The 27,605-nt window shown below is 44.3% G+C and overlaps 2 protein-coding genes across 8 annotated transcripts in view; one reads left to right on the plus strand and one right to left on the minus strand.

Moving 5' to 3' along the window:
- Positions 1–27,598, minus strand: rbks (ribokinase). 6 transcript variants are annotated; one of them, XM_071918950.2, is made up of 9 exons: positions 27,453–27,502; positions 24,035–24,096; positions 19,214–19,346; positions 18,138–18,201; positions 17,506–17,568; positions 15,257–15,421; positions 10,373–10,464; positions 6,814–7,002; positions 1–416 (listed from the first exon to the last, which is right to left on the minus strand). In XM_071918950.2, exons 2-9 carry the CDS (start codon positions 24,091–24,093, stop codon positions 243–245), a joined length of 939 nt encoding a protein of 312 aa, XP_071775051.2. In that variant the 5' UTR covers positions 24,094–24,096; positions 27,453–27,502; the 3' UTR covers positions 1–242. The 6 variants fall into 6 exon arrangements, with proteins under 6 accessions (XP_071775051.2, XP_071775050.2, XP_078145593.1 ...); XM_071918949.2 differs by lacking the exon at positions 27,453–27,502 and adding an exon at positions 26,715–26,761; XM_078289467.1 differs by lacking the exons at positions 24,035–24,096; positions 27,453–27,502 and adding an exon at positions 26,715–26,728 and having other exon boundaries at positions 19,214–19,342.
- babam2 (BRISC and BRCA1 A complex member 2) overlaps positions 27,005–27,605 on the plus strand; it is a 62,753-nt gene continuing 62,152 nt past the window's right edge. The window contains exon 1 of one of the 2 annotated variants that reach the window (XM_071918947.2): positions 27,005–27,100. The gene's annotated coding sequence lies outside the window, so the exon portion shown is untranslated. The remainder of the gene's footprint in view (positions 27,101–27,605) is intronic. The other variant, XM_071918948.2, reaches the window with a different exon arrangement.

Genomic DNA, 27,605 nt, shown 5'->3' on the forward strand with positions numbered 1-27,605 from the left:
AAGATTTTTATTAAAATACCATTTGTTATTTCAATAACATAGTAATCAATACATTTTCCCATGACAAAATAAGGCTTAAGATTGCTCACTCTCTGATCTTTGCACTCCTGATTATGTGAGAGGAAGACAACTGGGTAACATTTTACTTAATACATAGTATGAGTTTAGCATAGAGGTCAAGAGGATCCAATCCAGACCTGGTCCACTTAGACTAGTGTTTGTTGCTGGTTTGGCGTCTACCTTCAAAACAGCTCAGCCGGCAGCTCCTTCTTAAAGGGGTACGACGCCTGCGTGCCGACGGCCTGCACGCTCACCCCTGCCACCTGATTGGCTCTCCGGGCCATCTCCTCCAGAGGCATCACGGGATAATGAGCCATGTAGAACGCCAGCGCGCCAATGAAGCTGTCTCCAGCACCCTGGGAAGGAAACGACATTGTAACGACATCGTTACGACAGCGCTTTTGACAAATTGCACCCGCCGTGTAAATGATGCCGCCGAGCAGCACCGCAGAATAGCCTGGCCGCATGTTCCTCTCAGCGGGGCGCGTCCCATAAACTGTGTCCCAGGTTGCTTGTGTTGCAGCAACCAGATACCACAGAGCAGCAGTTGCATGTAAAGCTGATGTATATATGATTGATTGGCCTTGATGTTGAGCCATTATCCAGGTATTGTGAGATCTGGTGCCTGGCTGCCACTATTAAGCAAACAAGGAACATCTATAATTGAAGACACAAACTTTTAAAACAATTTATTCTTTCATCTTACACTTTAAAAAGGTAGATATAGGAGGAGTGGAAAGGTCAGTGTTTAAATTTAATAAGCGATTGCTGTCAACAGTAGGGGGTGCTATGACATTTGTCAGTAGTGTTGTCAGCTGTTCCTCAGGTCTTGGTAAAGTCTCAGCTATTAGTTTGAAATGAGTGATTGAATTCTTTCCCAAGTGTGTCTCAACTATTTAAAAGTAACATCCATATTATGAGAATTCGTCATACTCGTGTAGCCCATGTCATGAAGATTTACTGACCCTGTGACATAATTAGACAGTCAAATCATAAATCTCAATAAACATGTTGAGGCGTTTCACTTTGAGCAACAGCTGCAGAATATTTCTCGCTGAATTCATATACGGAAAAAACGATACTGATCATTTAAATGTTTTGTGATCTTTTCAAATGACTGTGACGCAGTTTGGAAACAAAGTTCATAAATTCCCTGCTGCATATGACATTCCGCTGTATGATGATCCCAAAAAATCTGAGTGATGACAGACCTGAGTCATTGTTTTTTATGTCCTGAAATAACTGTCTAACCATCCAAACCACACAAAATCACTGGTTTTACCTAATTGCTTTTCAAAGTCAGCTGGATAACACATGCCAACTTTGTTAATCATCCCTCGGCAGCTTCAGCCATAACTGCCAAGCGCTCTGGTTTTGCCTATCGGTATGAAGATAAATCATCCTTTATTCCCTCTCATCTATTGATAGTGGAGATGGAATGTGCTGTCTACACCCCGGGGGGGGGGAGTTTGGCTGGGACGGGATGAGAGGAGAAGAGAGAGGAGGGGGGAAGGGATCGCTGATGGGAAATGGCACAATGGTATGTGGCGACACGCTCATGTTTAACCACAAATGGCCCCCCCGACGCTGGTTCTCACAAGCCCGGTCCATTAGTCACCGCTTCGGCTCTCAGAAGAGTTCACTGCGCTCTCTCTCTTCTGAGCACCTCTGTAACCCCTTCCACCCCCCCTCCCCCACCCTCCAACCTAAAAGTAACCCTTTTGTCATAGTGTTTTACCGATCCAGACGTCCCGAGAGCGAAGGTCATAGGTCGCGCGGCGATGGTATGACTCTTGGAATGGCAGGAGGCTGGAAAGAGTGAGATCAGAGCCGAAGCATCTCACAGGGCCCGGTGGATTTCCATGTTTAAACCCCATGGCGTGTTTATGTCTCCTGTCTGGTAGCTGGGTTGGGCTATAATACAGCGAGCGTTTGGAAACACTGCTTTGGCCGCGCGGCCCCATTCTGGTTTGGCTCGGGCCCATCTCCCGCTTCACAAGTCCTGGTTGAAAGGATGACACCACCCCTGGGTGGGGGCTGACGCTAGCGCTTGAAAGGCCCAGTGACCAACATGGGAAAATTCTCCCACGCGGAGACCGGTTGCAAGAACTAGATTATAACGCAATAAAACAACAAATGGAACACTTCTCATCACTTTTTCTTCATGTTTTGATTAACCAGTTGACATTCAATCTACCACCAAATCCCCAACAAAAGCACTATTTTTTGTACATTTAATCAAAAGTGTCTAGTCAATCTACACTAGGGTTCCACCTGTATGGGTTTTTGAAGGCCAATACCAATATTTTTAGACTGAAGTCGCCAATAGCCGATATTTTTGTGCCAATAGTAAATATGTTTAAATTTTACCTTTTTCATGTAAAAAAAAAAGACAAATCTTCAGAGTTTCCGCCAGAATTTTATTCTTGGCAGGGCGAAAAAGCCTCTGAAACAGCATTTAGACCATAGGCACTAAAACTCCTCATTGAATCCCATACATGAAATTCCTTTAACTTTAGGACCCACCACACCTATTCAACAGTGAGGAAAACTATTAGGCCTTTAAATAAAGTATCGATACGTTTAAGTAACGAACTAAGTAACTATTAGATAAATAAACCCCAAAGAAAAAACATTTATTGTAGGATTTACAGACTGGTTTTTGCTGTAGCTGTGGACGACATGACAGCTTGATTTCCAATATTAAATAAAAGGCCAATATCGGCCCGATATATTGGCAACCTGATATATTGGTCTAACACTAACCTACACATTTGACATGCTTTCTTGTCCTAGGCGACTCCTTATTCCACTAAGTACTTGCAAACTAACACAAGACTTCAGATACTCTCTCTCTCTCTAAGCTCCGGGTCACTCGACTGCGCGAGCCGCCGTCCAACCTTTGTCTTGAGTTGCACACACACTGTCTCTTTTCCCTGAGACTGGCATGTGACGCTATTGGATCCAGTGAATGAGGCTCAACGGAGCTGACAAGCGCTACCCCCTTCAGCCCCGCTCCCGCTGCCCTCGACACAGTTTGGTGAAGGTTAGATCTGGAGGCCTGTCAGTCAAACGACAGAAGCGCTCGCCGCGGATGAGCTGTGATGCTCTCGCCGGTCGGCCCCGTCCGCCGCGTCTTGACCTCCGCGCCGCTCCTCTGCCTGTTCTCTGCTGCTGCTCAGGCTGAAGATAGAAATTAGGTTGGCAGTCTTTGATGCGTCTGTGAGAAGCTTAGCAAATAGTGATTTAGGAGCTTCTCCATAGGTTGGTGTTTCTGCAGTTTGGCATTGCAATGAATGTAAACTTTTACAAAGCCATAGTCCCTTCTTCAACCTATATCCAGTTCATGAAAGCTTTTACATTTGCTGTTCTCAACACCCGGTGTCTGGTAGGTCTTTCCTGAGAAAAAGTCTCTGGCATTTTACATTTCTGGTTTGTTTGGAATAACTAGAAGAACTGGGTAGTTAGCATGAGCAGTGATAACCACCAAGGCTGAACAGACAAAGAAAAGAGAAACTCAAACTGCATCAACAGAAAATCCAAGGAAAAAGACGTCACAGTTTGATTGACAGGTGATCTCTGGGAAGAGCAGAGCAGAAACACCACAGCAATGAGCGCTGAGCAACAAAGATGCCCAAAAAGTTACATTTGTGAATATTTAACAGAGCTCAAACCAAAATATCTCCTTATATCCTTATTTCCCATGGCAGAACATGGCACAGCTTCCATTTTCCAGTTCAATAAACAACCTTCATGAGGAGCTTGCTGTGTGCCCACTCAGCCTTGTGTCCCTCCAGAACTTGTGACTGTATTTCTCACCCAGAGGCCTCCCGTGATCTTGAGTACCATCCTAGTATGACAGATGGAGTTATGTACAGTTAGCTCCTTGAGCCTTGGGCCTTTGTCAATGAAAGGCACCCCGGGGAGAGCAAAGACCAGCTCAGGAGCGGCGATGATGACTCACAGTGGCTTCCAACATCCGGAAGCTTCCAGTAAAGACTCGCGAACAGCCGGGGACTACTCCTCTGAAGCAACAGGGGAGGATGACACCGAGATCAAAAACACTCGTAATTGGAGCGATTAGGCCTCTCAGAGCGGAAAACATCTTTGATCCATCCGACATGCTTTGTTTTGGTCTTCTTTTGCGCTCTCCTTGTGTAAGATGCTGATCAACAGGACTTTGTGACAAGTGGACAGGCTGTAGCATGTGCTATCCATTAAATCTGGATGATGGGGCTGCATGTGCCCTTCTCTGGTGGCGTCACACTGACCTAAAGTGTTGCAGAGGTGAGGAATGCAAAGCTTTGGGGGTATTCCCTTACCTTTGGATTCCGGGAAGGGAAACGTGCAAGCGGTCCTCGTACGTCTCCGCTCACAAGAAGGAGACTGGGAATAATTTGAGTGTCCGGACCCACCGTAGAGTTGTAATGTCTGGTTTAGACAGTAGTGTCTACCTTTCCCCCTACACAGCGGACCTCCCGGAGCGGTGGGAACCGGGGCCACCCAAGTCCTGACGGGGCTACAGGCATTGTGTGTGTGTGTTTGCATGTGTGTGTGTGCGCTATAGCCTCATCCGACAGTCCACGCGTAAACAGCCAAGGCTCTGATCTGAATGAGGGAAGCCTGTAGTCAATTTAAGACAAAAGGGAAACAAATGGATTAAGGGGGAGGAGGGTAGACCCACAGTAGACGAGTGGATTCGCTTTGTTATTCATCCAGCTTCACAGCCGACCCTGACTCAGCCCATAATAGCTTCTGCCATGTAAAATGTGTTATTCAGACAGGGGGGAGGAGGAGCGGCATGCCGAATGATGAAAGAGTCACACTCGGGAGAAACTTGAATGCTTTTGTAAGCCATAATCGAGTATATTACCGGCACTTATAATGTCATCTTTTAAAAGTTTGGCTCATTGTTACATTCAGTCAAGCTTCAGCGCAGTGAATATTGCACTGCAGTGGTTCATTTGCCATTAACCAAGCCGGATCAATCAAAATATTTAAAATACGCCTCGTCGAAATGACCAAACGCCTCCGAATGACAATGTTACAAGGTGGATTTGGATACAAGTGTTTTCGCAGTAGCTTGTTTTGCCACCCGTGGCGCCGCTAAACAGGAGCCGAAGCGGCAAGAAACCGCAAGTGACTCACTGTGTTGATACCGAGGGACCGCGGCCTAAAACACAGCCTCAACTCGCAGTGCGATGCTAGCGAAACAGCAGCGAAGCCTGCTGCTGACAAGCGCGGGGCCCGAACACATTTCTCACGTACCATCACAAGAAAAAGCAAACAAAGAAGTCACAACAGAAGAGGCAATCATCACTGGGTGGCGTGCGTTACCAGAACAGGCTCAAACACAGAAAAAAGAAAAGATGATCAACGATCTTGATAACAAGCCGGTGTGTTTTTTTTTCTCTCTCCAGTAAAAAAAAATGGGTTTACTGGAAGAGGGATTAAGATGTCCAAAAGAGTTAAACACTCCAGAATTTATGAGGCCATCAAAGAACAGAAGGGGTAGGGTGAGAGTGTGTGTATGTGTATGTGTGTGTGTGTGTGTGTGTGTGTGTGTGTGTGTGTCTAAGTGGGGGGGGGGGGGGGGGGCCCGACCGCAGCATGGCTGTGCAGCTTTCTGCTGACTGGTGCAGGCCCAAGAGGTGAGTCATGAAAGGGGGGGGGGAGGTGATAAGTTCTCCCGGGGGCTATTGGGAGTTGGAGAGAGTGAAGCGGGTGAATCTGGAGAGTATGTGAGGTGGGGGGTGGGGGGTGGGGGGGGGTCACACACAGTTCAAGAAAGTGAGCGCTTTGTTCTTGAAATGCTGAAGTGACCTTTCATTGGGACAAAACTGTCACACTGAGTCTGCTGTCACTTGGTTTACTGCTTTGATTTTTGGATTTTCTCCTTTTTTTCCTCCCTTCACTTTCACAAGGTGTGATGTGGCGTTTGATAGCGAGTTTACCGCTCAAGCCGAGACTCTATATGCTTGTCATCAGACTTTACGGCATTGCGTCATCAACCGCTACTGGGAATCACACCACAACAAAAGCACCAAGGTAACTACGGTGCAAAAGAATCCATCAGTAGAAAACACACAAATAAACCCTTTTATCAAACCCGTTTAGCACAAAGGAGTAATTAGCACTTGTGCGTGTGATGACGTATTTTGTTGGTAGAACTTAGAACACTCGCAGACAGGAAACGCGAACATCTCACCCAGGCCTCCCGTGACGACACCAAGCCGCTGAGCACGCTGTGAAATGAGTCAAGCGGCGATGGCCTCCTTTAAAGATTACGATCAGGAAGAGAAACCCCCCCCCTCCCCCCCGGTGGTCACCACATCCCCAATGAAACGGCAGCCTGATCTGAAACCTTTCCAGTCGATGAGCTAGACAGATCATTAGCTCCGCCGAGGCTGAGAGTAGCTATGAGTTATGTGTCATACAGCTTTGTTATGGAATAGCAGTGTGGCATCTGATCATGCCTGTGCAAACATTTCCTCTGCTATGACAATTTGACAAGAAATTCTTAGTGGTGTCCATATTCAAGAGGGTCAAGAGAGATAGTGGAGATGGATTTTTCTTATTTCCAATAAAAAAAAGGTTTGATTCATTCTCTACTACTGAAATGTTTGAAAATGATCACACGGATTGTTAAAAAGTATGAATGAAATGAATGAATGAAATGAATACATGGAATTCTGGAATGAAGCCCATTACAGTTACCAGGATTGCTAAATAAATAGTTGATTCTTTCCTTACTGTTGTATCCACTGCTGTGACCGCAGAGGTCGGGACGTGTTGCGAGGACGACTCCTGCGCCCTGAGCACCACGCAGCCTTGGGGTCCCAGAGTGACGATGACCGCTCCGCAGCCTCGCCTCAGCAGCTCCCGACCGGCCCGGCGGGCGTCCTCCACGCTCGCCACCGAGGAACCGGTCAGCAGCTCCGCCTGCATGGAGACAAACCACCAGGGGAAGAGGGAATAAATACTGTACACACTGTACATAAGATGATGACGGGACACTATTTGTTTGGCCTTTTCCTATGGCAATTTTACTGTCTTTTATTTTTTAATCAGGCAGACAAGTTAATCAGAGGTTGGGGGATTCAAATTAAAGATACGGCAAAACCAACACTGGTCTGGGATACTGGGATACTAAAATTAGGAATGGCATCAGGGAATTTCCCCAAGGCTAAAACCCGATACCAAAGACTGTGTGTAACATGCAAGATATCAAAGCAGTGGCTTGAATTTCTGCCTTTTTCCAAGCACAGAGGCTTGTTTAATCCCTCTATTGGAAAAAATGGAATACATCATTTATGTCCGCTGACCCCGAGTTAATGGTCTATACTGCCCAAAACAACTAATGGGTCGGTTTGGTACTGAGTATCGGATTATAACTCAAGTTTAGTAGTACTGGTATCAATGCATCTCTAATTACACACTGACCATGGGGGGACAAAACCATAAAATACATACAGTCTGTTGAGGATTTGCTGGATCTGTCAAGCCAGCCTTGGATGAGGGCTTTTTAAAGGAATAGTTCACCCAAAAATGAAAATTCTATCATTACCTACTCCAGTTGTGCTGGCAACCTCCCTGTGTGTTATGTAGACAAAGAAACTTCACCTGTGTTTTTGGGTGAACTGTTCCTTTAAGCTGTAGAATTGCTGACTACACCGCCTTATCACGGTCGGCCTGCAAAATGAATAAACTTCAAAAAGTTCAGCACTACAGATAGGCGGTGGCCTGCAGAATAACTGACACCCATGATAACGATGAGCCAAAAAAGGCTGTGCACAATAAATAACATGAGGTATGAGCTATCTCTGTGCTTGGGGGAATTATGGTGAAAATAGATTACACTGTGGAAAAGTATTGTGAAATTTCTTCAGAAAAAAGTTGAAGGCCCTTCCAAGGAAAACACACCATGACTCTAGTTATCCAGAGTTATCCAGTTATCCGGGCTGTATATAACTGAAGCAGTTATATACAGCCCGATATTCTGTACAACATTGACACTGACACTACATGAATTCTATTTTAGGGTGGACTTCCCCTTTAATTTCCCCTAAAGAAACGGATTCAGCTGCAATTACACATCTATAAATCACCTTGCTCTAACAATTTCAATAGTAACAAAAAATGACTTTGTGAGGAGACGATAGAAGTGTGTGTCCATGTTGGCATGTGAAGTCCTCAGGTGGACATCAAAGATAATTCCCTTCACTATAAAGCACTTCAGCATAGTACAGCATGTGGGCAGGGGATCAAAGACTGCTTGCACTTTGTCATCCTTAAGCCCCCCCCCCCCCCCCTCAGGTTGAGCATGGTACAGTGGGACCACACACACACACACACACACACACACACACACCTGCCCGGAATGTGTGCCAGCCATCCCCGCATTGGGAGGTCAAGGCATGGCTGACACTAACACTGAATAGGGGCGTGAGGATCCGATCCCCCCCCGCCCCGTGTGATTTGTCAAAGTGAACAATGACCCGGGACAGTTCAAAAATAAACCGCAGAGTGTATCGGTGCTTTGAGAGCCCGCCTGCCACCCTGTTGCGGTCAGATGCCAAAGGAGAAAAAGGAGTTGTCTTCTTAGTCACCAGCGTCACGGAAGGAGTGGTGTGTGTGTGTGTGGGAGGGGGGGAAGGGGGGATCAATCTACCTCCCCATGCGTACAGGAAAGTCGATTCATCACTCTGTCTGTGTTTGTGTGTGTGTTTACCACCAAGTGAGTAAGCACCTATTTTTTTGCACAGCATTATACAGTACATGCCATGGACAGTGTGTGAGTAAGTGTGTGTGTGTGTGTATGCATAATGCTAAGGGGCAGAAGTCATGAGTTACTCTTGTTAATGTAATTTTACACTTTAGTATTTGTACTTTTTTGAGCATTTTCTGAAGTCAGTTATTTAACTTTTTTCATTTGAGTTTTGCATAAGTCTATGTTTTGACTTTAGTATTTTACTTTTCTACATTTTAATTTGCATATAACAGGTTTGATGCAAATGCAATTTACAATTGGCCAGTTTCTCTTCTTACAGAGAGCCTACAAATTATATATTCTGTGATGGATTGGAATGAAAATGTAGCAAAGTAAAATACTTAGGTCAGCACATACTTAATTAAGTAAAAAGTCAAATTACTGACTTAAAAAAATACTCAAAAAAGTACAGATATACAATAAAGCTACTCATTTATAGTAACAATTGTCAATGTAAGTAGCTAGAGATACTGTCAGTTTCTGAGTTACGCAACTTTAGTTTTTCTTTTTAAAACACAATTGAATGACATGAATTTCAAGATGTTAGAACACTCAAAGTTGTTTACAAAATGTGCAACATTACATATGTATGTATGTTCTGTTGCACTGCATGGAAAAGATCATGTAACAATGTCTTTTTGTTTTTTTAAGTAACTTTTACTTGAGTTGTACACCAGTAACTTTACTTCTACCTACAAAATGCCAGCAGGTTAATATTCTATTCGAGCAGGACCTTTTGGTAGTCTTTCCACCCCTGCACACTGCATAATATATAGCGTGACTGTACCTCCGCAACCTGACACTCAATCCTAAAAGAGAAAAGCGAAAAGGAGACACGTTGCGCTTTCGTCAACTCTCCCTTTCATGTCCTCCACCCCCCCACACCTGGCTGCAGCCTCTCTCCGCCCTGCACCGCCACATCAAAAAGAGGCTCCCGGGCAAACTCACCTCCACGTTAACCCCCGAGGAGGGCGGCTGACTCAGCCGCCGAGCACATCTGCCCTGTTGTTGTTTTTACTACGTTTCCCATCTATCCCTGCCCCCTGTCACTCATCTGTCATCGCCTGACAGGCAAGATGCGAGGTGCCATGACACTTGTTTTTACCGTAAAAGGGGTGGAGAGAGGGAATGTTTTTTTTTGTTCCCTCTCTTCATACCAGAGGGCTTACCTGTATGACTGAAGGCTATACGGGGCTTTTGATGTGCCAGGGGGGTCGCGACCCCGGAGATACAGTTGGCTTACTGTGAAAGGTGTGTGTGTGTGTGTGTGTGTGTGTGTGTTCATAATGTCATAATGTTCCAAACCTCTGATCTTTTCCTCTTGAGGGAAGAGGCCCAATATTGTTACTTCTACCAGAGCGAAGGCTGGGACTGGTTTCAGTCTCCTCTATGCTTACTTGTAAGTGTGAGTGTGTGTGTGTATGTGTGAGAAAGACAGAGTGATTGTGTGCGAATGCATGAATGCTGTTGCGATAAATAGTGTGGGCAATCTGTGTGTGTGTGTGTGTGTGTGTGTGTGTGTGTGTGTGTATGATTCATCACCTCAGACTCGTTACAGCAAAACACATCGGAGAATCGGTAGAAATTTGGATCCAAGTGTGGAATGGCCGGCGCCGGGTTGAACACCGTCTTCACTGTGACAGCAAAGGATTAGAAGAACACACAATGATCTTAATGCATTGAGACCACAAGGAAATCAAAAGGAAGTGATCATCATGTCAATAAATCCAGAAACACTTATCAGAAAATTGAACAATAGCATTGGAAACCAGGCAACAATCCATTATATTGACGACAATGTCAGGCATCATAATGGAGCGTTATTCAATTCAGGATAGCATCCAAATCATTAACTATGGCTAAAAAAAATGTAATTGCTCTCCATAATACACCCAGATAACTATTTATCAAGAATAATACAATAGCGACAATGTCCCTGAATGACATATTTTACTATTGTGCCGTGTCTATTTTTCCATTTGCTAAGCTTTGCTGTCAAGGTCTGGCATTACCTTAATTACACTTTCAGGGGGAACAAAGGCTAGCGGGCTACCGTAGGGGATTGCTCTCGCAGGCAAAGCTCAAGTGGATAAGCTTCTATAAAAAGACACCCTTTAAAAGATCAAATTAGCATTCACCGGGAAAAATAACAACGGAGAAAAAGCGCGGGGAGGCGGAGGCGGCCTTATACATGCTGTATGTTTTGTAGCGTACTGTACCTTTTTGCTGTTTCAGATTTCTGTGTGTGTGTGTGTGTGTGTGTGTGTGTGTGTGGAGAGAGTATTTGACATGAGGTATAACCCTCTGTGTTAAGTGCATTACTGTGTGGGTGAGCTGTGACCCTTTCTCTGTGTGTGTGTGTGAGTGAGACAGAGAGAGGGAGAGTGTGTTTGTCAGGAGTAATCCTCTGTACGTGTTGCACATCACTGTCTTATGCATATTCATGAGATGTAAGCATTAATGCATCTAATACCGCGATTTCTGTGTATGTGTGAGGATAAGCCCAGCTTGACGAAGCGATTAATTCTGATATCTCTGTGTACAAAATAAAGCCTCATGTTAAGTGTGTGTGTGTGTGTCTGTGTGTTCGCCAAGTATATGTTTCAGCGTTGGTGACATCAAAGTCTGTTGTGCAAATGTGTGTGCCTGGTTGCAGTGTGTGTGTGTGTGTGTGTGTGTGTGTGTGTGTGTGTGTTTGCGTGGGCGCATAAGAGAGCAGCTGCGTGGGTTTGTGCAGGGCTTTGGCCACCTGGCGCTTTGAGGTGGATGCTGGGCTGCTTGCGAGTAAAAGTGGAAACAACACGTCTCTCTCACACACTCACACACACACTCACACACACACACACACACACACACACACTTGTAATGTATGTACACCCAGATGAGCCAAGGCCACGTCACACAAAAATCAGCATGGCACTGGGCTGGGATATCTCTCTCTCTATCTGTCTCTGTCTGTGCCTCTGTTTCTCTCTCTCTCTCTCTCTGTCTCTTTCCCTCTCTCTCTCTCTCGATATTGAATTGCACCTCAGTTTCCATCGCTCCGCTTTCCAAGACAAGTGAGAGATCTCTGGATGTGATCTCTCAGTTTTGCATAAAAAGAAGCATCTCCCTTTTATCCCCCCAACCTCTCTCTCCATCCTTCAATATCTGCTCCTCATCTTCTCTTTCACTATATAATGCTTAACTTATTCTAAAGATTATTTTTACATACTAAAGTCGCACTTTGTCCACCTTTTATTTACCTCTCTCTCCTTCACTATCCTTATAATCCTTACCTCCTTTGCCTTGCAAAGGGTGTTGATACTGGGCAACTTTTTTGGGCAATGTAGATGGGCAATACAAGCAACAAGGGGAGACACAGGTTCCTATATCACTCAATAGGTACACCATGATGTTTGAATACCACTGGGGCCACCAATACTAAAAATCTGTGCACTCATGCTAATGTAAGCTGCTTTGGATGAAAGTGTCCATCAATTGGCATACATTTAAAAGTCTATTTAAAATGTTTCCTGGCAACAAGATGCTCCTCACTTTTACTCGCTCCCTCTCCTCCACTCCACAGCATCTTTAATGCAACAGTAGCCACGTTTACATTCACACTAAAAAATGCGATTGTGATGCAATTAAGGTAATAATGCAAGTAAGGCAGGACCCACATAAACACTCTACTCTAATTATGTGCAATTATGCTGTTTGTTGGAGCAAGCATAATCGCAGTAGCATAATTAATGCCAGTAACACATGGAGTACTCCAATTTGACTGGCATTAGCAGAACCCAGTCAGAACATGTATGTGCCTTAATTGGGTTCTTTAAGTGTGATCCATGTGTGTGTGTGTGTAGCAGTAGTCGAAGGCACAATACTTGCTATAACCACGTCACACTGGATGATCAGGGGAGATGTCATGTTAACGGCTTCATCACACTATTTGTCTTACTTGGACTGTTGACAATAGTGGCATTATTGTACGCATGTAAACGCTGCCAGTGACAGCGCCGCCACCCTATTCCTCTATCTCCCGTCTTCCCTATCTGCCATCTGTGGCGAGACCGCGAGCGTTTGCGTCAATCACGAGCCGCACATGCAATATGCAGCAAGAGGACCAGTCGAGGATGGAAGCTGATCAATATGCAGCAAGAGCAGCTGGTGCGAAGCCCCGAATACACTGATGCATGAAGGAATTTGTCTTGCCGATGTAATGAGCCGCTGCCGTAGGCGTCAGACTGGAAGGTGTGTCGGTGTCAGGTCGCCCTGCTTTGCTTTCTCTCCAGGTGTCGGCGGAACCACGCAAACACACTGCAACACACACACACACACACACACGCAAACACACGTACACGCAGCTGCTGGGACAGATGTGGTAATATTGTGATGCATGCAGACTGAGTCATGTCTGGCATGAGTGTGTGTGTGTGTGTGTGTGTGTGTGTGTGTCATGACTCTGGGTTTTTGGTTCAAGGTTCAAAGTCTAATCGCACATGGAGTGTAAGATCAGCCAAGCACAGTGGGAGAAACGGTCAAAAGTTAGAAATACAGCAGTTTATTGCTCTGGTCGATTGGAGAGGAGAGGTGGATGGAAAACGAGGGCAGAGGGAAACGGAGTGAGAGAGAGAGATCACTCACACATACTCACTCACACACATAGACGCACACACACACACACACACACACACACACACACACACACAAAAGACATGAGTCACCAGTGAGTATCTGAAAGGGCTTTAAGAGGCTCTAATTGCATCTGGTGAGAAATATAAAAGCGGCTTCTCGCTCAGACAAGGAAGAGGGGGAGGAAGACAGAATGAAGAGGGAAGAAGAAAGAAAGAGAGGGGAACTATACAACTCATACAGTTCCCTAAAATCAATCAGAATCAATTTAATTCCATTGACATTCTCCATATTAAATGCTAGGAGGCGGCGATGAAATACAAATGTATACGCCGTCGTTTTTTCCTGCGAGATATTGACGTGCGAGGAAGAATTAAAACTCTCTCTGGATTCGTTTTCTGGACAAATGTATCGTCGAGAGCTGGCACCCACAGCGCGTGTGGCTGGAGGGTGACATTTGCGTAATCCGAGCGGCGCTGCACCCCCGCGTCATTAAATCCTCGCCGCCAAACCCATTAACACCCATTCTCTCTGGGGAGCGCCATTTACGCAATGCTCCGGTGCCGCAACATCGAGGTGGCATCTTTGGCGGCGCCTTCGCCTCTCTCTCGCTCCTGACGCCACATGCCGCGTCCTAATCCCGCCGGACGGCCGACGTAGCGAGGAGGATGGCGGAGAGAGGATGGCACCGCGCGAGGCCATCTGGGTATCCCATCTGCAGCGCCGCGATGGCTGCGACTCTTTCGTTCCTGGCATCCCGCGGCGAGCGATTACCGGCGACAGGCCCTGATGACAGGGCCGAGAGGCTCCCCAGACGTCTCCGATGACGTCGAGGGCTTCTAATAATAGGATGTTATTAAAGATGATTAGCTCAGTAACCTGGTTATCACCAAAAGGTGGAGGGAGGGAGGGAGAGAGGGAGGGAGGGCGGTAGTCTAAAATAGCACTTTGTTTACGTGGGACTACAAGGCCCTTGCGGGTTTGGGCTTTTAGCAATGTGTGGAAAGAGATGGCTGTTAATGTGGATTATGAGCAGTAGGGACAGAGGGAAAAAAACTCAAATCAAAATAGACTTTCATATTTCCTCCTCACTTCTCACCTCACCTGATAAGGAGGGAAGGGTCAAAGGGAGGACACTTAAAAAAAGAAAGGGATACACACAGAAACAGAAAAGAGACATTAATATGACTGTGACTTATAGGGATCCCCGTCCCCCATATTGATCTTTTCAGTCAAAACCAATTGACATTGTAGGACTACGAAACTGACACAAGACTTTGATCTGTATCTGGTTGATACAGAAACAAAACAGATCAACAAGACCAGTGCTCTTTTGCCCCCGGCTGGGTATCTGCAGGTTTCAAAAAGCCAAATTCAACACTTTACGACCTTTTTAATGAATTTAAGACAAATTACGTTTAAAAAAATAAAATAAAATAAAGCCTATTTCCAATTGAACATATCTAATGAAAGTTCTGAAACTATAAATGAGCAGTATAAGAAAAAAGACAATAGGAAATGAATTGTTATGGGACATAAAGTCAAAGTAAAGCAGATACAATGAGAAACAACATGTTCTGTAAATCTTACTACTAACCCTGTTCTGTATCTAAAACTGGACTTGCAGCTCAAATAAATCCTTTCATTACATGGTGAAATAAAAATATGACCTCAAATGACTGTATTTAAGACATTTTAATACTTTTAAAGGCCTTAGATTTAGATAATTTAAGACTTTTTAAGGACTTGCCGACACCCTGCCTCGCCCCCCCCATAGGTAGACACACAGTATCACATATGCTCACTGACCGTGGTTCTCCCGAGCCATGCGTAGCGCCTGCAAGGACGTCTGCGGGCTGATCTCCAGCTGGCACACCAGCACCTTTGCGCGGCAGAGGGCTGGAAGAGCGTCCTGCAGCTCCTCCCCGCCCAGCAGCATGTTGGCACCGGCCACAATGACGATGGCGTTCTCACCTGCCCATGGACGGGACGCACACCCAAAGACACAGTGAGGATACAACAGCCACTGCATGCCGACTGCGACAATCCGCAGGACGCCCTAAGTCCGTAATTAGGGCTAAATTAGGGCTATGTGGCGCGAGAGACCGGGGTGACTCACATTTGATTTTAAAAATGACTGAAGGGCAATACTCCAAGTGTAATTTTGGGGTGAAAATGAGTTTTGTATCAAATGAAAGGTCTTGGTGAGATCTATTTAGCACGTTCTTCAAATTGTGGCTTGGATGAAATTATGTAAACGGTGTCAAATGGAACTTCAATGACACTCTCCTGTAACCTAGGCCAGTGCTTCTGGCTCCAAGACCTTGTTATGTGATACAAAATGCTAAAAATCGCTGTTAATTTTGTATATGGCGCAAATGAACTATAACATTCAGGCAGGCAAATCTATGGAAGTAGGCATGTGTTTACACCGTGCCTTCAATTTCATGGCTTCTTCATTCTTTTGAGCATAAACACCATTTGTAATTAAATCTGACCCTTCAGAAAACACAGGAGACACATAAACCCTCATGCTCCAATCATTCTCACTCCCCGTTTGGTTCACTTGGTTGTGTCCTTGACCATTTCTTTCCATCAATAAAAAAAGGAGGTAAAATACATTTAATTTACCCTTAACAGTGGATTCACAATAATGGAATGCCATCTGCCCCCGTTTTTATATTTATTTTCTTCTCAAATGACAGTCTCTCTGGTAAACACTTTCAGCTAGACCTCTACTTTAGAAAGATTTAATTTCTAACAGCATGGCATGTGGCTGTATGGAGATGTACTTGAACCTTAGACGCATTACATGGGCTGTTCTTGCAACAAATACACTCACACTGTATTCATTCCATGTATTCCTGAATAAATTTGTTATGGCCTCTACTCATTTTGAATCTTGTGATTTTTGTGATCTTTTACAGCTTCCATAACATTCAAATGACATTCTTGTCAGGGATAAATAAACTGCACAATTCATGGCATATACTCTTACTAGCACCTCTGAACACAACTTACCTCACATCTGGTAAGTTGTATTAAGTATACTATGTACTATATATACTTAGGCACATTTATACAGTACTGTATAGAGTATATGTACAGTATGCTGATTCATAATCTAATCTGCTATTCTTGCTAGCTCTTGATATTTTCAAGGCTAGCTAATATTTTTGTGACAGTGAGTTCGCTAGCTTTCAGCATTCAATCTATCCACTTTACATTGTGATGATAAAGATATTGTATAGCTCAAAAGATATTGTGTAGTAAGATAGAGTAGATAGTAGAAATATAATAATCATGTCTTCAATGTATAACAACATAGCTAGTATATCTTGCTATGATATTTGGTTATGCTAAATGTTAGCAGTACATCTGTAGCTTGAGATTGCTCTTACTTAGCATACCGTGTTTTAAAATTCACTAAAACTCAATATAGCCTAGTCAGTTAACAGATTATAGTGATTTGATGTACTGACAGGGATAGATAAGCTGATGATTTAGATATTGAAAATGAATTAACTGTTAATATTATTTGACTTTTTGCAATACAATTTGTAAATTTATAAATTGTAACTTGAAAACGTCATAATTACATAACATTTCCTGCGTGCATCAAAAGTCAAATGGTAGAAATGTGGTGCACAGGCGAGGACGCATACACACATCAGGGTGTAACAGCCTGTTACATCACCTGATTGTATTTCCAGTCCAGGATGGTAGAAATTGTACTTTGTGTGGAAACGCTTGGATTCTAGTAGATTGGAACCTGTGGATACTCTGCATGGTCAGGTGCACTTAAGCACTTGTGTCTGTGAGTGTGTGTGTGTGTGTGTGTGTACATCCGGTGTTTATAGTCACTTAGACCAATGGTGAGTCAATGAGCTGACTGAATTCATGAGCGTACTGTATGTGTGTGTGTGTGTGGGCGAGGGTGCCGAGAGCGCACGTGCACCCTTGTTTGTGTGTGTGTGTGCGTGCACGTGACATTTCTACGCCTCAAAGAGCTTTTAGGATCTCAGCAGGGTAGTGGGCTAGCGGGGTAAAGCATTTACCTTCGTCGTTGACAATAATGGAGGCAGCTCCTGTGGCTGCGTCAGAGGTCTGCCCTACAAACTCTGCCACAGACAGAGAGAGGAAGAGAAAAGGAAAGAGAGAAGGAAGAGAAGTGCAAGATGGAGGGTTTAAAAGCTTCTATTGTTTGTCTTTTATACAGAAATAAATTTCTTTCTTGCTTTTTTTTTTGTGACGCCGTGGGCGGAAACTTTAAAACAACTTGCACCGTACACACTTCGGAAAGACCAAGTGTCAATATGTTAAGCACTACTAATGGTTTAGGAGCCCGTTTGGCTCAGGTCAGTACTTTTGGCTATGAAGAGAAGACAGGCCACACCCATCTTGAGTCTGAAATATGCAGTGAAAACCGCTTTTGAAAAGCAACTTCAGTTTTAATAAATGTTAATGTTTTAGCAATCATTGACCCCAACATTTAGTTCTTTTAGTATTCAAAAACTGCAAAACACCCTAGTATATTTAAAGGCCCCTTGAAACTACGAAATTTACAAAATGCAGACCGAAAAAACACATTGCTCTAAAATTGATCTTTGTGCCATGCGAAGTGGAATTGGCACCAATTTGGCATGCGATATTAAAAAACAAAACAAACAGAAAAAAGCATCTATCTCACCTGTGTGAACGCCGTTGTCCTTGAAATTCTGGATGTAGCTGTCTCCAAAGAAGTCTTTACCGACCTACAAAAGATTGAATGCAAAAACGATTAGAAGAAAGAGGGAGTCAAGCGGGGTCAGACTTGGTTAGCGGCAACTTTTGAAGAGTGGTATACTCAAACCTCAGTTGGGTTGGAATTTCTTGTACCCTGCCAGCATACTGGCATCGTGCCGCCGCCGAAAATGTGCAAAAACGAACACACAAAGTCAACAAACACACGCGCACACGCACACGACCAGCTGCGCCAAGCCTTGAAGATACGATAACCCCGCCTTGACGCCTCCTCATGTCCACCTCTCTTTCGTTTTTCTTTCCCCCCCTTCCCCTCTTCCCTTCATCCGCACAGGGATGTCCACATCTATAACTACTTGGGGTTGCGGGAGGGGTCCCCACCTTGCCCCGAGGCGCCTACTTCGAACCCACGCTTTCCAAAAAACGTGCCAAAACGCGGGCACTTCTAGCTGCCTGTGATGTCGGGTTGGGCTGGTATTGGCTGCTTGGCCCCATTCTCTTTGAAGAGCGGCCTTCCGTCTTGGATGTTTTCGACAAGCCTGGGTGTCTATTTTTGGGTTCTCCCCATGCCCAGAGAACTCCTCCCGCACTGGGCCGTTATCGATCCGGCCTCTTTGTTCTGATAGAGGTGGGGCTCCGGTGCTTTAGTGCTCGGGTTGAAAGGCCACTCTGAGCCTACTGATTGGAGACTTGGGGTTGTATGGTATGGGAATAGGCTTGTTTGAAGGCGGGGAAGCGTGGGTGGGCGTATGCATGCGGTATGGTATTGATCAAGAGAAAATGAGGGATGGAGAGTTGATGCGGTGGTGAAATGACTGACTGGAGTGTGAACGAAGCTAGAAGGTTTATGGTGGGAGTTGGTAACTGGTCGGCGGACTACGGGGGGTGATGGCTGGGTGTTTGTGCTCTTCTCTTGTGGATGAGCCAAAGGTTGGACAAGCATATCCACGCAAACGCACACATGCATGCAGAAACATGGCACAGCAGCATTGCATGGCCATGCGTTTGATTCCAGTGCCGTACCTTGCAGACCATAGCGGCCTTGGCCCCCAGTCTTGCAGCCTGTATGCACTGGTTGGCCCCTTTGCCTCCGAAGCCGATGAAGAACTTGTGACCATGGATGGTTTCCCCTGCCTTGGGTAGCCTTGGCGCCTGGCTGAGAGAAAAACAGGCACTGAGCACAAAAACAAGCACTGCATATTCACGCAAGGCAATTACCCCATGGGATTTACAAGTGACAAAAACAAAAGGTTCCTCCCCTTAATGGGATACCTTGGCATTTTGATTTTTAATTTGCTAGTTTTTCCCTCAAAAGTCACACTGCAGATAAAAGTTTGTACATTTTCCTTTTATTTTTCTAAAATGTTTTTTTCTTTTTTTTAGCATTGTTAGTATTCCTCATTGAAACCAAAAAGCGCAAGGGAATGTCAAAATGTCAAGGTATCCCTTCAAGGCTAATTCTCTTCCATGATTAAGATACATTTATTTATCAGTAGAAAATATGCATAAACACACACACAAGAGGTTCTAGTGCAGAGCTCGCAGAGGGTTACAGTGAGCGTCTTTTTGTCTTGCAAAAGGTCTTTGACAGAAAGGTCAGCAAAATGGAAAAATTGCAGGGGTGAACAGAGTGCAGGAAGCTTTTTTCCCTTGAACCTTTTTCCCCTTTTTTCTTACTCACACATGACATGGAGGTCCGAGCAACAATTTAAACATGGACAGAGCATGAAGTCAAAAAGTGCTCGATCACTCTAGGAAGTAGTCTAGATGCTTTGCAGTTTGGATATGCCTGCGAGTTTCTGAGTCGACTAATGATGCAAGCGGTGCGACCCGGAGCTGTCTCAACTCGACACTGCCAGCACCGGTAATGCCTGACTCATCGGGGTTGGGTAGAGTCCCGCCCCACCCCTCGGGGCTGATATGCCACAGGTGGGTGCCCTCACGGAGAGCCGTCCGTTTCCGTGATCCCTCCAATCGCAGAGGCAGAGCGGGCGGTGAGTAACACGGGGGAGAGGCAGCAGGGTTCCAGACGGCTTCATACTGTACGTCAAGACGCTGTGGTCTGGCCCCCGGCCAGCGCTGCCCAGGGCTAGAGGGTTTGCGGATGGCAAAATGTTGTCATAAACTTGTTTTTCACCCTGCTGTTGCTCTTTTACGTGTGTGAATGTGAGTGTGTTTGTGGCAGGTGTGCTATTACAGTAAGTTCACTCAATCTCAGGATTTCCAGTAACTGGCAAACACTGGAGGTCGTTATAAAAGACGCCTTTTTTTTTTTTTGCACAGCCGTGTGAAAACATTAAAATGCTCAAAGCTACAACAGGAAGCGGGGTGAGGGTGGCTGGAATGCGGGGAGGTGGTGAGAAGGAAATTGGACAAAGGTTGAGCACATGTAAACACACACACACACACACACACACATATATAAACATATTGTAGGCTACTACCCTCAAGTACCCTGTCTTTACTGAGTGCAGCCCTTTCAGTAAAGCTTCCTAACCTGTGTCACCACCGTTTGGTTCTTCCCCTCCCACCTGTGCTGGAATCCAGCTCCACATTTTGGCTAACAGCCACTTAAGACCAGATGACTGACAGGTAAGATAAACAGATTTCCAAATTTTTGAGCAAACCCACCCACGCCTCCTCATGCCCGGAGAGAGAGAGACACTTGGCTATTGTTGTCTGTCTTGAGCACCAAACAAACGGGACAGTTATGCGCTAAAGTGCGACCTCGGTGCGCTTTCTCCCACGGAACCAAAAGGCCAAAGCAGGTGTTCGGTGACGTGGAGTGTTTGCTTTGAGGCTGGCTCTCATTTCCCTCTCCTCCGGTTCTATTAAAATCATTCCTCAGCTGTTGGTGAGCAACAGGGGAAGCAGACCTGGACAAAAACAAATTTAAATGCAGTTTCCGATGTCTGAACTACATGAGCTTGATTTGTCTTTACAGTTAGAGATACGGTTTCAAAAGGGCATCCATCACTTGCTAAATGAGATACACAGAGTGCGGCCCATGTTTTTCCCACTATTATTCAAAAATGTGTTCAATTACCCTTTAGCCCATGTACAGAAGTCATTTCGATTTGAATTAGATAACCTTCAAACATCATTTGCAGCTACGAGAGGAGAGAGGCTCATCTTGTGTATTTTTTTCCTTGCCCAAAAAGTGCCCTTGCTCGAAGATCTAATAACTCAGTACAAGGTGATGGGGCTTAACAAAGAGGTTGAGCAAAGAAGGAATGCCTTACATGGGCACGGAAAGCCGATTTGCCAATACGGAATGTAGGAACAGCGATGTTGGCATTTATGTTTGTGTGGTCAGACCACTTCTGTGGAGCCACGCTGATGTTGCTATTATTCACTCAGTGGTCACAAGTTGACGCTCTGGCCTATGTCTAGGGATATAACAAGCCAATTATAAATCTGTTCACTCTTTGATATGGTTGACTCGATGGATAGTTGATCACAGAATCTCTCAGAACCTCGGTTGGTGTTTTGCGCTCACATACAGATCATGGAATAATGACTTCACAGCCTACTTAAAGGGGCATTAACTACTAATAGTAACCATTGACCAAGATTATACATTGAGCAATCCTGTGAGGAACAGTTACAGAAAAAAAAAATGAGTCAATGGACCCATGGGCATTGTTCTTAAACCTCCTCAGCTGAGACCCAAATCTGTGAGATTTTAGTCTTGCACTGGGACTCATTCTAGTAAGTTACTGCTACCGTGTGGTGACAGAAACAATCCTGTGGCCCATTTTGGATCCTCTCCATAGTTTGGGAAAAGTCAGGCTTGGCTGAGCAGGTGCAAAGTGCTCCACAGTCAGTGACTCAGGGAAGCTGTGGCAGTAGGGGGCACTGTCTGGCTTTGGCAATGGGTTAAACGCCTGATAGGCTGTGGAGAAGCAGAGTGCTCCTCCTCTTTGTGCACTGCAGATAAGAGACAATTGAACATAAGCCTTTTACTACCAGACATTCTGATGTAAAATAGGAGCGTAAACAATGCTCTGTAGTCTAACGTGCATCAATTATAGCCTGACCAATGCATTATACCTGTGTGTTTGTATGACAGAGAGAAGGAGAGTGAGAGTGTGTGTGTATTTGTGTGTGTGTGTGTGTGTGTGTGTGTGTGTGTGTGTCAGGGAATAGTCATTGGGGCAGAACTTTATTCCACTGTCTGCCAGTCAACTGCACTGCCACCCAAACATTGGTACTTCAAGACAACTGGATTTCTGACTTCAAAGCCATGCATATCACTTTGAAGGGTCGGAAATGCATTCCAGCTCCCCTCCGCTATCCTCATTCTGACCTCCATCCAAAAAGCCCCAACCCCACACACACACACACACACACACACTATCCCAAAACAGGCCATTTCCCGCTAGCATATTAGGGTCTTAATTGACAACTCCTGCCCTTCAAAGCACAAAGTCACTGACTGAATTGCTAATGAGCAACAAAATAAATACTTGCCAAAAGCCCTTGGTAAGAGCACACATATGTTTTTGATAAGTTGGGAAAAATGTGACAGTTTGAATTGCACTTGCAAAGAATGCTTGGAAACTTTTCTTGCAGCATCACATATTCTGGTTGTTTATTCGGATCTCCATTTGCTGGCACCCAGGTGACAGCTATTCTTCCTGCCTTTCACATAAAAACACAATACGGGCTATATTAAAAAACTCTGTCATTGTATGGCGCTCGCTCTCAAGTAATTCTTCAGCTGACAGCGGGCTCCATACTCAGTTGGCTGGAGTCCATAAAGGCGCTGACAGCGTATTTAGTCCATGCGTCTGAAAGATTGTGTCATTCTTCACAAAGGTTATGGTAAATGAGGGTGACAAATTGTTCTCAACTCAGCCATTGTGCTGGAGTTGATGACTAACGATTCGTGGGAAAGGATCATATTTGGCTCCACAGATCTCACCACATATCGGGATGATGCAACGCTGACATTTTAGTAAACAGTAATTACACCAGATGATCTAAGCTGAGTTTAACACATGGTGATCACATCTGCATTATCTATCAGCGATGAGATCAATCAATGACCTGCAGGAGTCATATTATTCAATTTCCACGTGATGTTTTTTTTTAAGTGCTGAAAAGCAACTTGTGCTTCACTGAGAACTGGTGGAAAATGAGTTAAAATAAAGTGGAAAGATGGAAGAAAGTTTAGCTCCCTTGATGGATCCATTTAGCAAAAGGGCAGGACCCGCGTCGGAGCAATATTTATGCCTGTTGCTCTAAAAAGGTGTTGGACCAAACACTGCTGGACCCAGCGATGCACCTTGGAGAGAGGAGTCATAACATTTTGGGCTTTTAGGATAAGCACTGAGGAGGTAGTGGCATTATCTAAGTTTAGACTACTTCCCCTATTCTTCTGCAGACAGGATTCATTTCGAGCCGTGATGGAAACACCCTGATTTTCCACAAGCTGGCATTTAAAAATAAAATCCATGAAGGAAAACGGTGGTGGTGGTTAATAATAATAAAGGGAAACATGTTTGAGACAAGAAACAATTGCAGTTGCACTGCATTTTGTTAAAAGGGAGGTCAATAATGCTATAAACATAGTGAAATACAGGTCCTAATATGTCAGTGAAAAGTTGCCCAATGTGTTGCTTCCAGTTGGGTCTACCTGAGGAAGCAGAGTAGTTTCCTGCACCCAGATTTAGCTGAAGATTGTAAACCGGGCCTTATCATGAAATACAACTAGAGACATTGGAGGGAATTCCCCCTCAGTGAAGAGGAAAACATATCAGAACCGCATAGTGAGTAGTGGCACAAGTGTGTTTCATTCACTCGTGGTTATTTAGATAAGTCAGGACTGAAGTTACTCACCTCACCAAGTCAGTCATACAGGAGCCCACCACCAGCACATCGAAAGCCTCCTCAGTCATAATCTGATCAAGACACACATTTGTGTTATTTGTAATGTTGACATCGTGGCGTGAAATGTCTTGGCTGTGAGATTCTCCATTTTTTTAGGGGTTTCCATGTGGCCTCAGCGTGTGTCCCAGGCCTTTCTACTGAAACCTAGTCTTCATAAATGAGGACAGGGGCCTTCTGAATACTGAAGCAAAACTGACTCCTTGGGGGTATTTCAGGCAAAATATGCAAACTAGTTTCCCCAACAGCTTCCAAACAAACATCACTTGATATTATTTAGCTCCTTACATTAGCATGAGCTCGACTGAAACAAGCGAGAAGGTAAAAATAGAGCATTCATCGTAAAGCTCAGTTGGACGGGCTCCAATCTCAACAGGGGTGATTATTTCGACGCTGCACCACGTGAACACAACACAGCCCGGCGAAGTCTTTTAATTAATTCAATCCTCTGCTTGTATCAGGGCTAATGCTAGTGTGTTAATCTCTGCAAATCTCTTCCTAGGCAGTGGAGGACTTGGAAAGCCTGGCCGCTGGCTGTAGGATGGCTCAATTCTCTCTCTCTCCCACATCTCGCAGCGTATTGTCTTCCCTCTCCAGGAGCGAACAGCTAGCCTGGAACCCTCCCCGCTTCCCACTGCAGTAGATTAAAATAAGATCTGCCATGTCCGACCACTCCAAACAGCAGGGAACCCTCTTAAAACTCTCCCTTGTCGAATTTGAGGCCGCGTTATCCATGTTGGCCAACCTGGAGTTGCGTTCGTGGATGAGGTACAAGGTGTTTAGCAGTTAGTCATAAAATATAGCTTAACAAAAGGCCACACTAAGCCTGGGGCTAAACAGGCAATACACGTATTCCCAATGAATGAACTGAGTGATGATTTATGCCTTGACATACAGCTTTTGCAATTAACAACAACAGAACAAAGCATGCTTTCAAAAGACTTCATGTACATTCAAACAATTTAGCCTAAACGCTACTCAAGGTTGCAGATAATTGGCTCAACAATTTAGACTAAGCAGTAAGCAAACCCGAAGAGAATATCTTGTGGAAACCATTTTTACATAATGGTAAGACCGTATATTTTGCTTCTGTCTGGTTGGGTGGTCAAGAGTTAACTGGATAATGATTGTTATTATAATAATATGAGCATTCCTGTTTAAAAATGCTTTTCAGAGGTTCAGATAATGACTATCATCACCACAACACTTCTACTACCCCCCCATCCCAACACACACACACACTTTATAATAAGCTCTCCCTCCCTCCCAATGTCCTTTGCCAACCATTTTGAAAACACTCAAAAGAAAATGTATAAGAGCTGAATGTCAAACTAACATGAAAACCCATACCAGATGTCATCAAATAACAAAACTGGTATAACCAACTAACTTAATGGGTATTTAGACACTACAACATTTATAACAGCTATGTTATAAATGTTTTACTGTGGCTGTTAACAGTTCTGAATTTTCTTTTTTTTTTTTGGGGGGGGGGGGGCTGCAGTGATCCCAAAGGTTGCAATAGAAATATGTGTTTAGATTGTTTCAATCTTATAAAGTGTTGTTTCTACGGGCAATTTTGAGAGTAGTTTTGAATCAGACCCATGAAGCTGGAATTGCCCAATTTTGAATCAGGCCGATAATACTGTTTTTGAATCAGTATTGGTCTTTTGACAGACACTGACCCCATTTGTCTTGATCCTCATGTATATATTTTTTGTTTTTTTGTTAGGTCTTTTATTTCTGTCCACGGCCAACACATGTAACTTTACAGAAATCTGGAAGAATCACGATATGAACTCTTGCCATTTGCATTGTTTTTTTTGTGTGATGTGTTTTGAAAAATCTGCAGATGTTTAACTTAGTTGTGCCTTCCCCATGTTTGTCTAAATTTGACTCTGACACAATTAAGACCGAGTGGCTATAGTGACTGAGGTGGTTTTGACTACAGCCCGGACCAGAACTGTCCTTACTGTACATAGCCCTATACAATATGCTGAGTTCAGTAAGTAGGCCCATCATGTATGGTTACATGATTGGATTTATGCTCTTCTAAAACTCGTCTTTTTTGAAGGGAAACATGTGGAGGCAGAGGTTATGCTCAATTACAAGTCTTCTTTTTAAGCACTGTACTAACTGTAGGTGTGTTTCAATGTTCAATTGAAAGCAGATACTGAATTCATTGCAATGGGTATAAAGGTAAAGGTAAATAAATGTCAAAATACCACAGACAGACACTGTCTGCGCAGCCTGCGCTACAGTAGGCAAGACTTTTTGTCATTTTACAGGATTCGGGCACTCCTGTTCAGCTGTGTGTGTGGAATGAAAACAAACGTGTTGATGGTTCCAGAAAGGTTTAAGCACAGTTACGCTTATATTCAGAGGCTATTTAAGTGGGGGAATCACTTTTAGTAACATAAAATAACTGCCTGTATCAACATGGGGAAGACTACAGGACAAGAGAGAGTAGAGGTGTAAAAATGCATTGTAAAATAAGCTGCAAATGTCAGAACACAACACAACCCAGCTAAATTAGCGAATAGCTCGAACGTTAAAAAAAATAATCTTGAGAGTTGACCAAAAACTGTAGTGACACAGTCATGTCTTGAAATGCGACACAATACACGTTTACCTTGTATTCAAATTTGGTCTTGCAGAGTGGTCAAGTCAAAGTAACACAGTGCTGGTCAAAGTGCATGCTAACGCTAATGACAGCTGCCTGGCCGCATACTGCCGGGCCCCATTGCTGTTATTAAATAAATGCATACACGTTTAAATTACGTTGTAAAAATATTTAAGTGCTAGTAATTACAATACATTATGCCTTATCGGCAATATCTCACGGAGAAAGCTGGCTCTTGAGATAAAATGAGTCATTATATCAACAGGCATAATTAAAAACGGCTATCTATAGTGCGGTCCGTCAAAAGGACCCAAACAACACGTACCGGAAGTTTTGAGAGCATGAAGTAAACATTGGAGTTAACGCTGATATTATCTCATTTCCAGCTCTTTCAGGTAGACTAACAACGGCCGTTTGTATGCTTAAATATCAAGTAAATTACAAGGTTAATTTGTAACTAAGCCGAGAGTTCAATTGATAATAATTCAACGTGCTAGCTAGCGGAATGCTAACTATGGCTAACGTTAGCAAGCTTACGAACATTGACATCATGACAGCTACAAACTATGGCAGATAGAGAAGCTAATTTTTCCCGTCCTACTGAATGTAACCAGGTAGTAAGACGTCAGTAGCCTGAATCTGTACATGCACCGTGCGCTTCCCATGCAGTGTGGCCAACCTAGACAGCGTGTGTGTGTATGGGAGAGGGAGACAGTGACAGACAAAAATGAAAGTGTCAATACATACGTCGTCTAACTTCACCAGCTCACATTCCTCGACTGATAAGTAGAACTCTGGGCGTCTTACTTTTCTATGGCACCAGCTTTATAGTCATAAATAAACAAACGCTAACCCATTAATCTAGGTTTAGCTTCATGTCCATCATTCCTATCGTGTTGC

This window comes from Centroberyx gerrardi, chromosome 17 (genome assembly GCF_048128805.1).
Source record: "Centroberyx gerrardi isolate f3 chromosome 17, fCenGer3.hap1.cur.20231027, whole genome shotgun sequence".
Lineage (NCBI taxonomy): Eukaryota > Metazoa > Chordata > Actinopteri > Beryciformes > Berycidae > Centroberyx > Centroberyx gerrardi.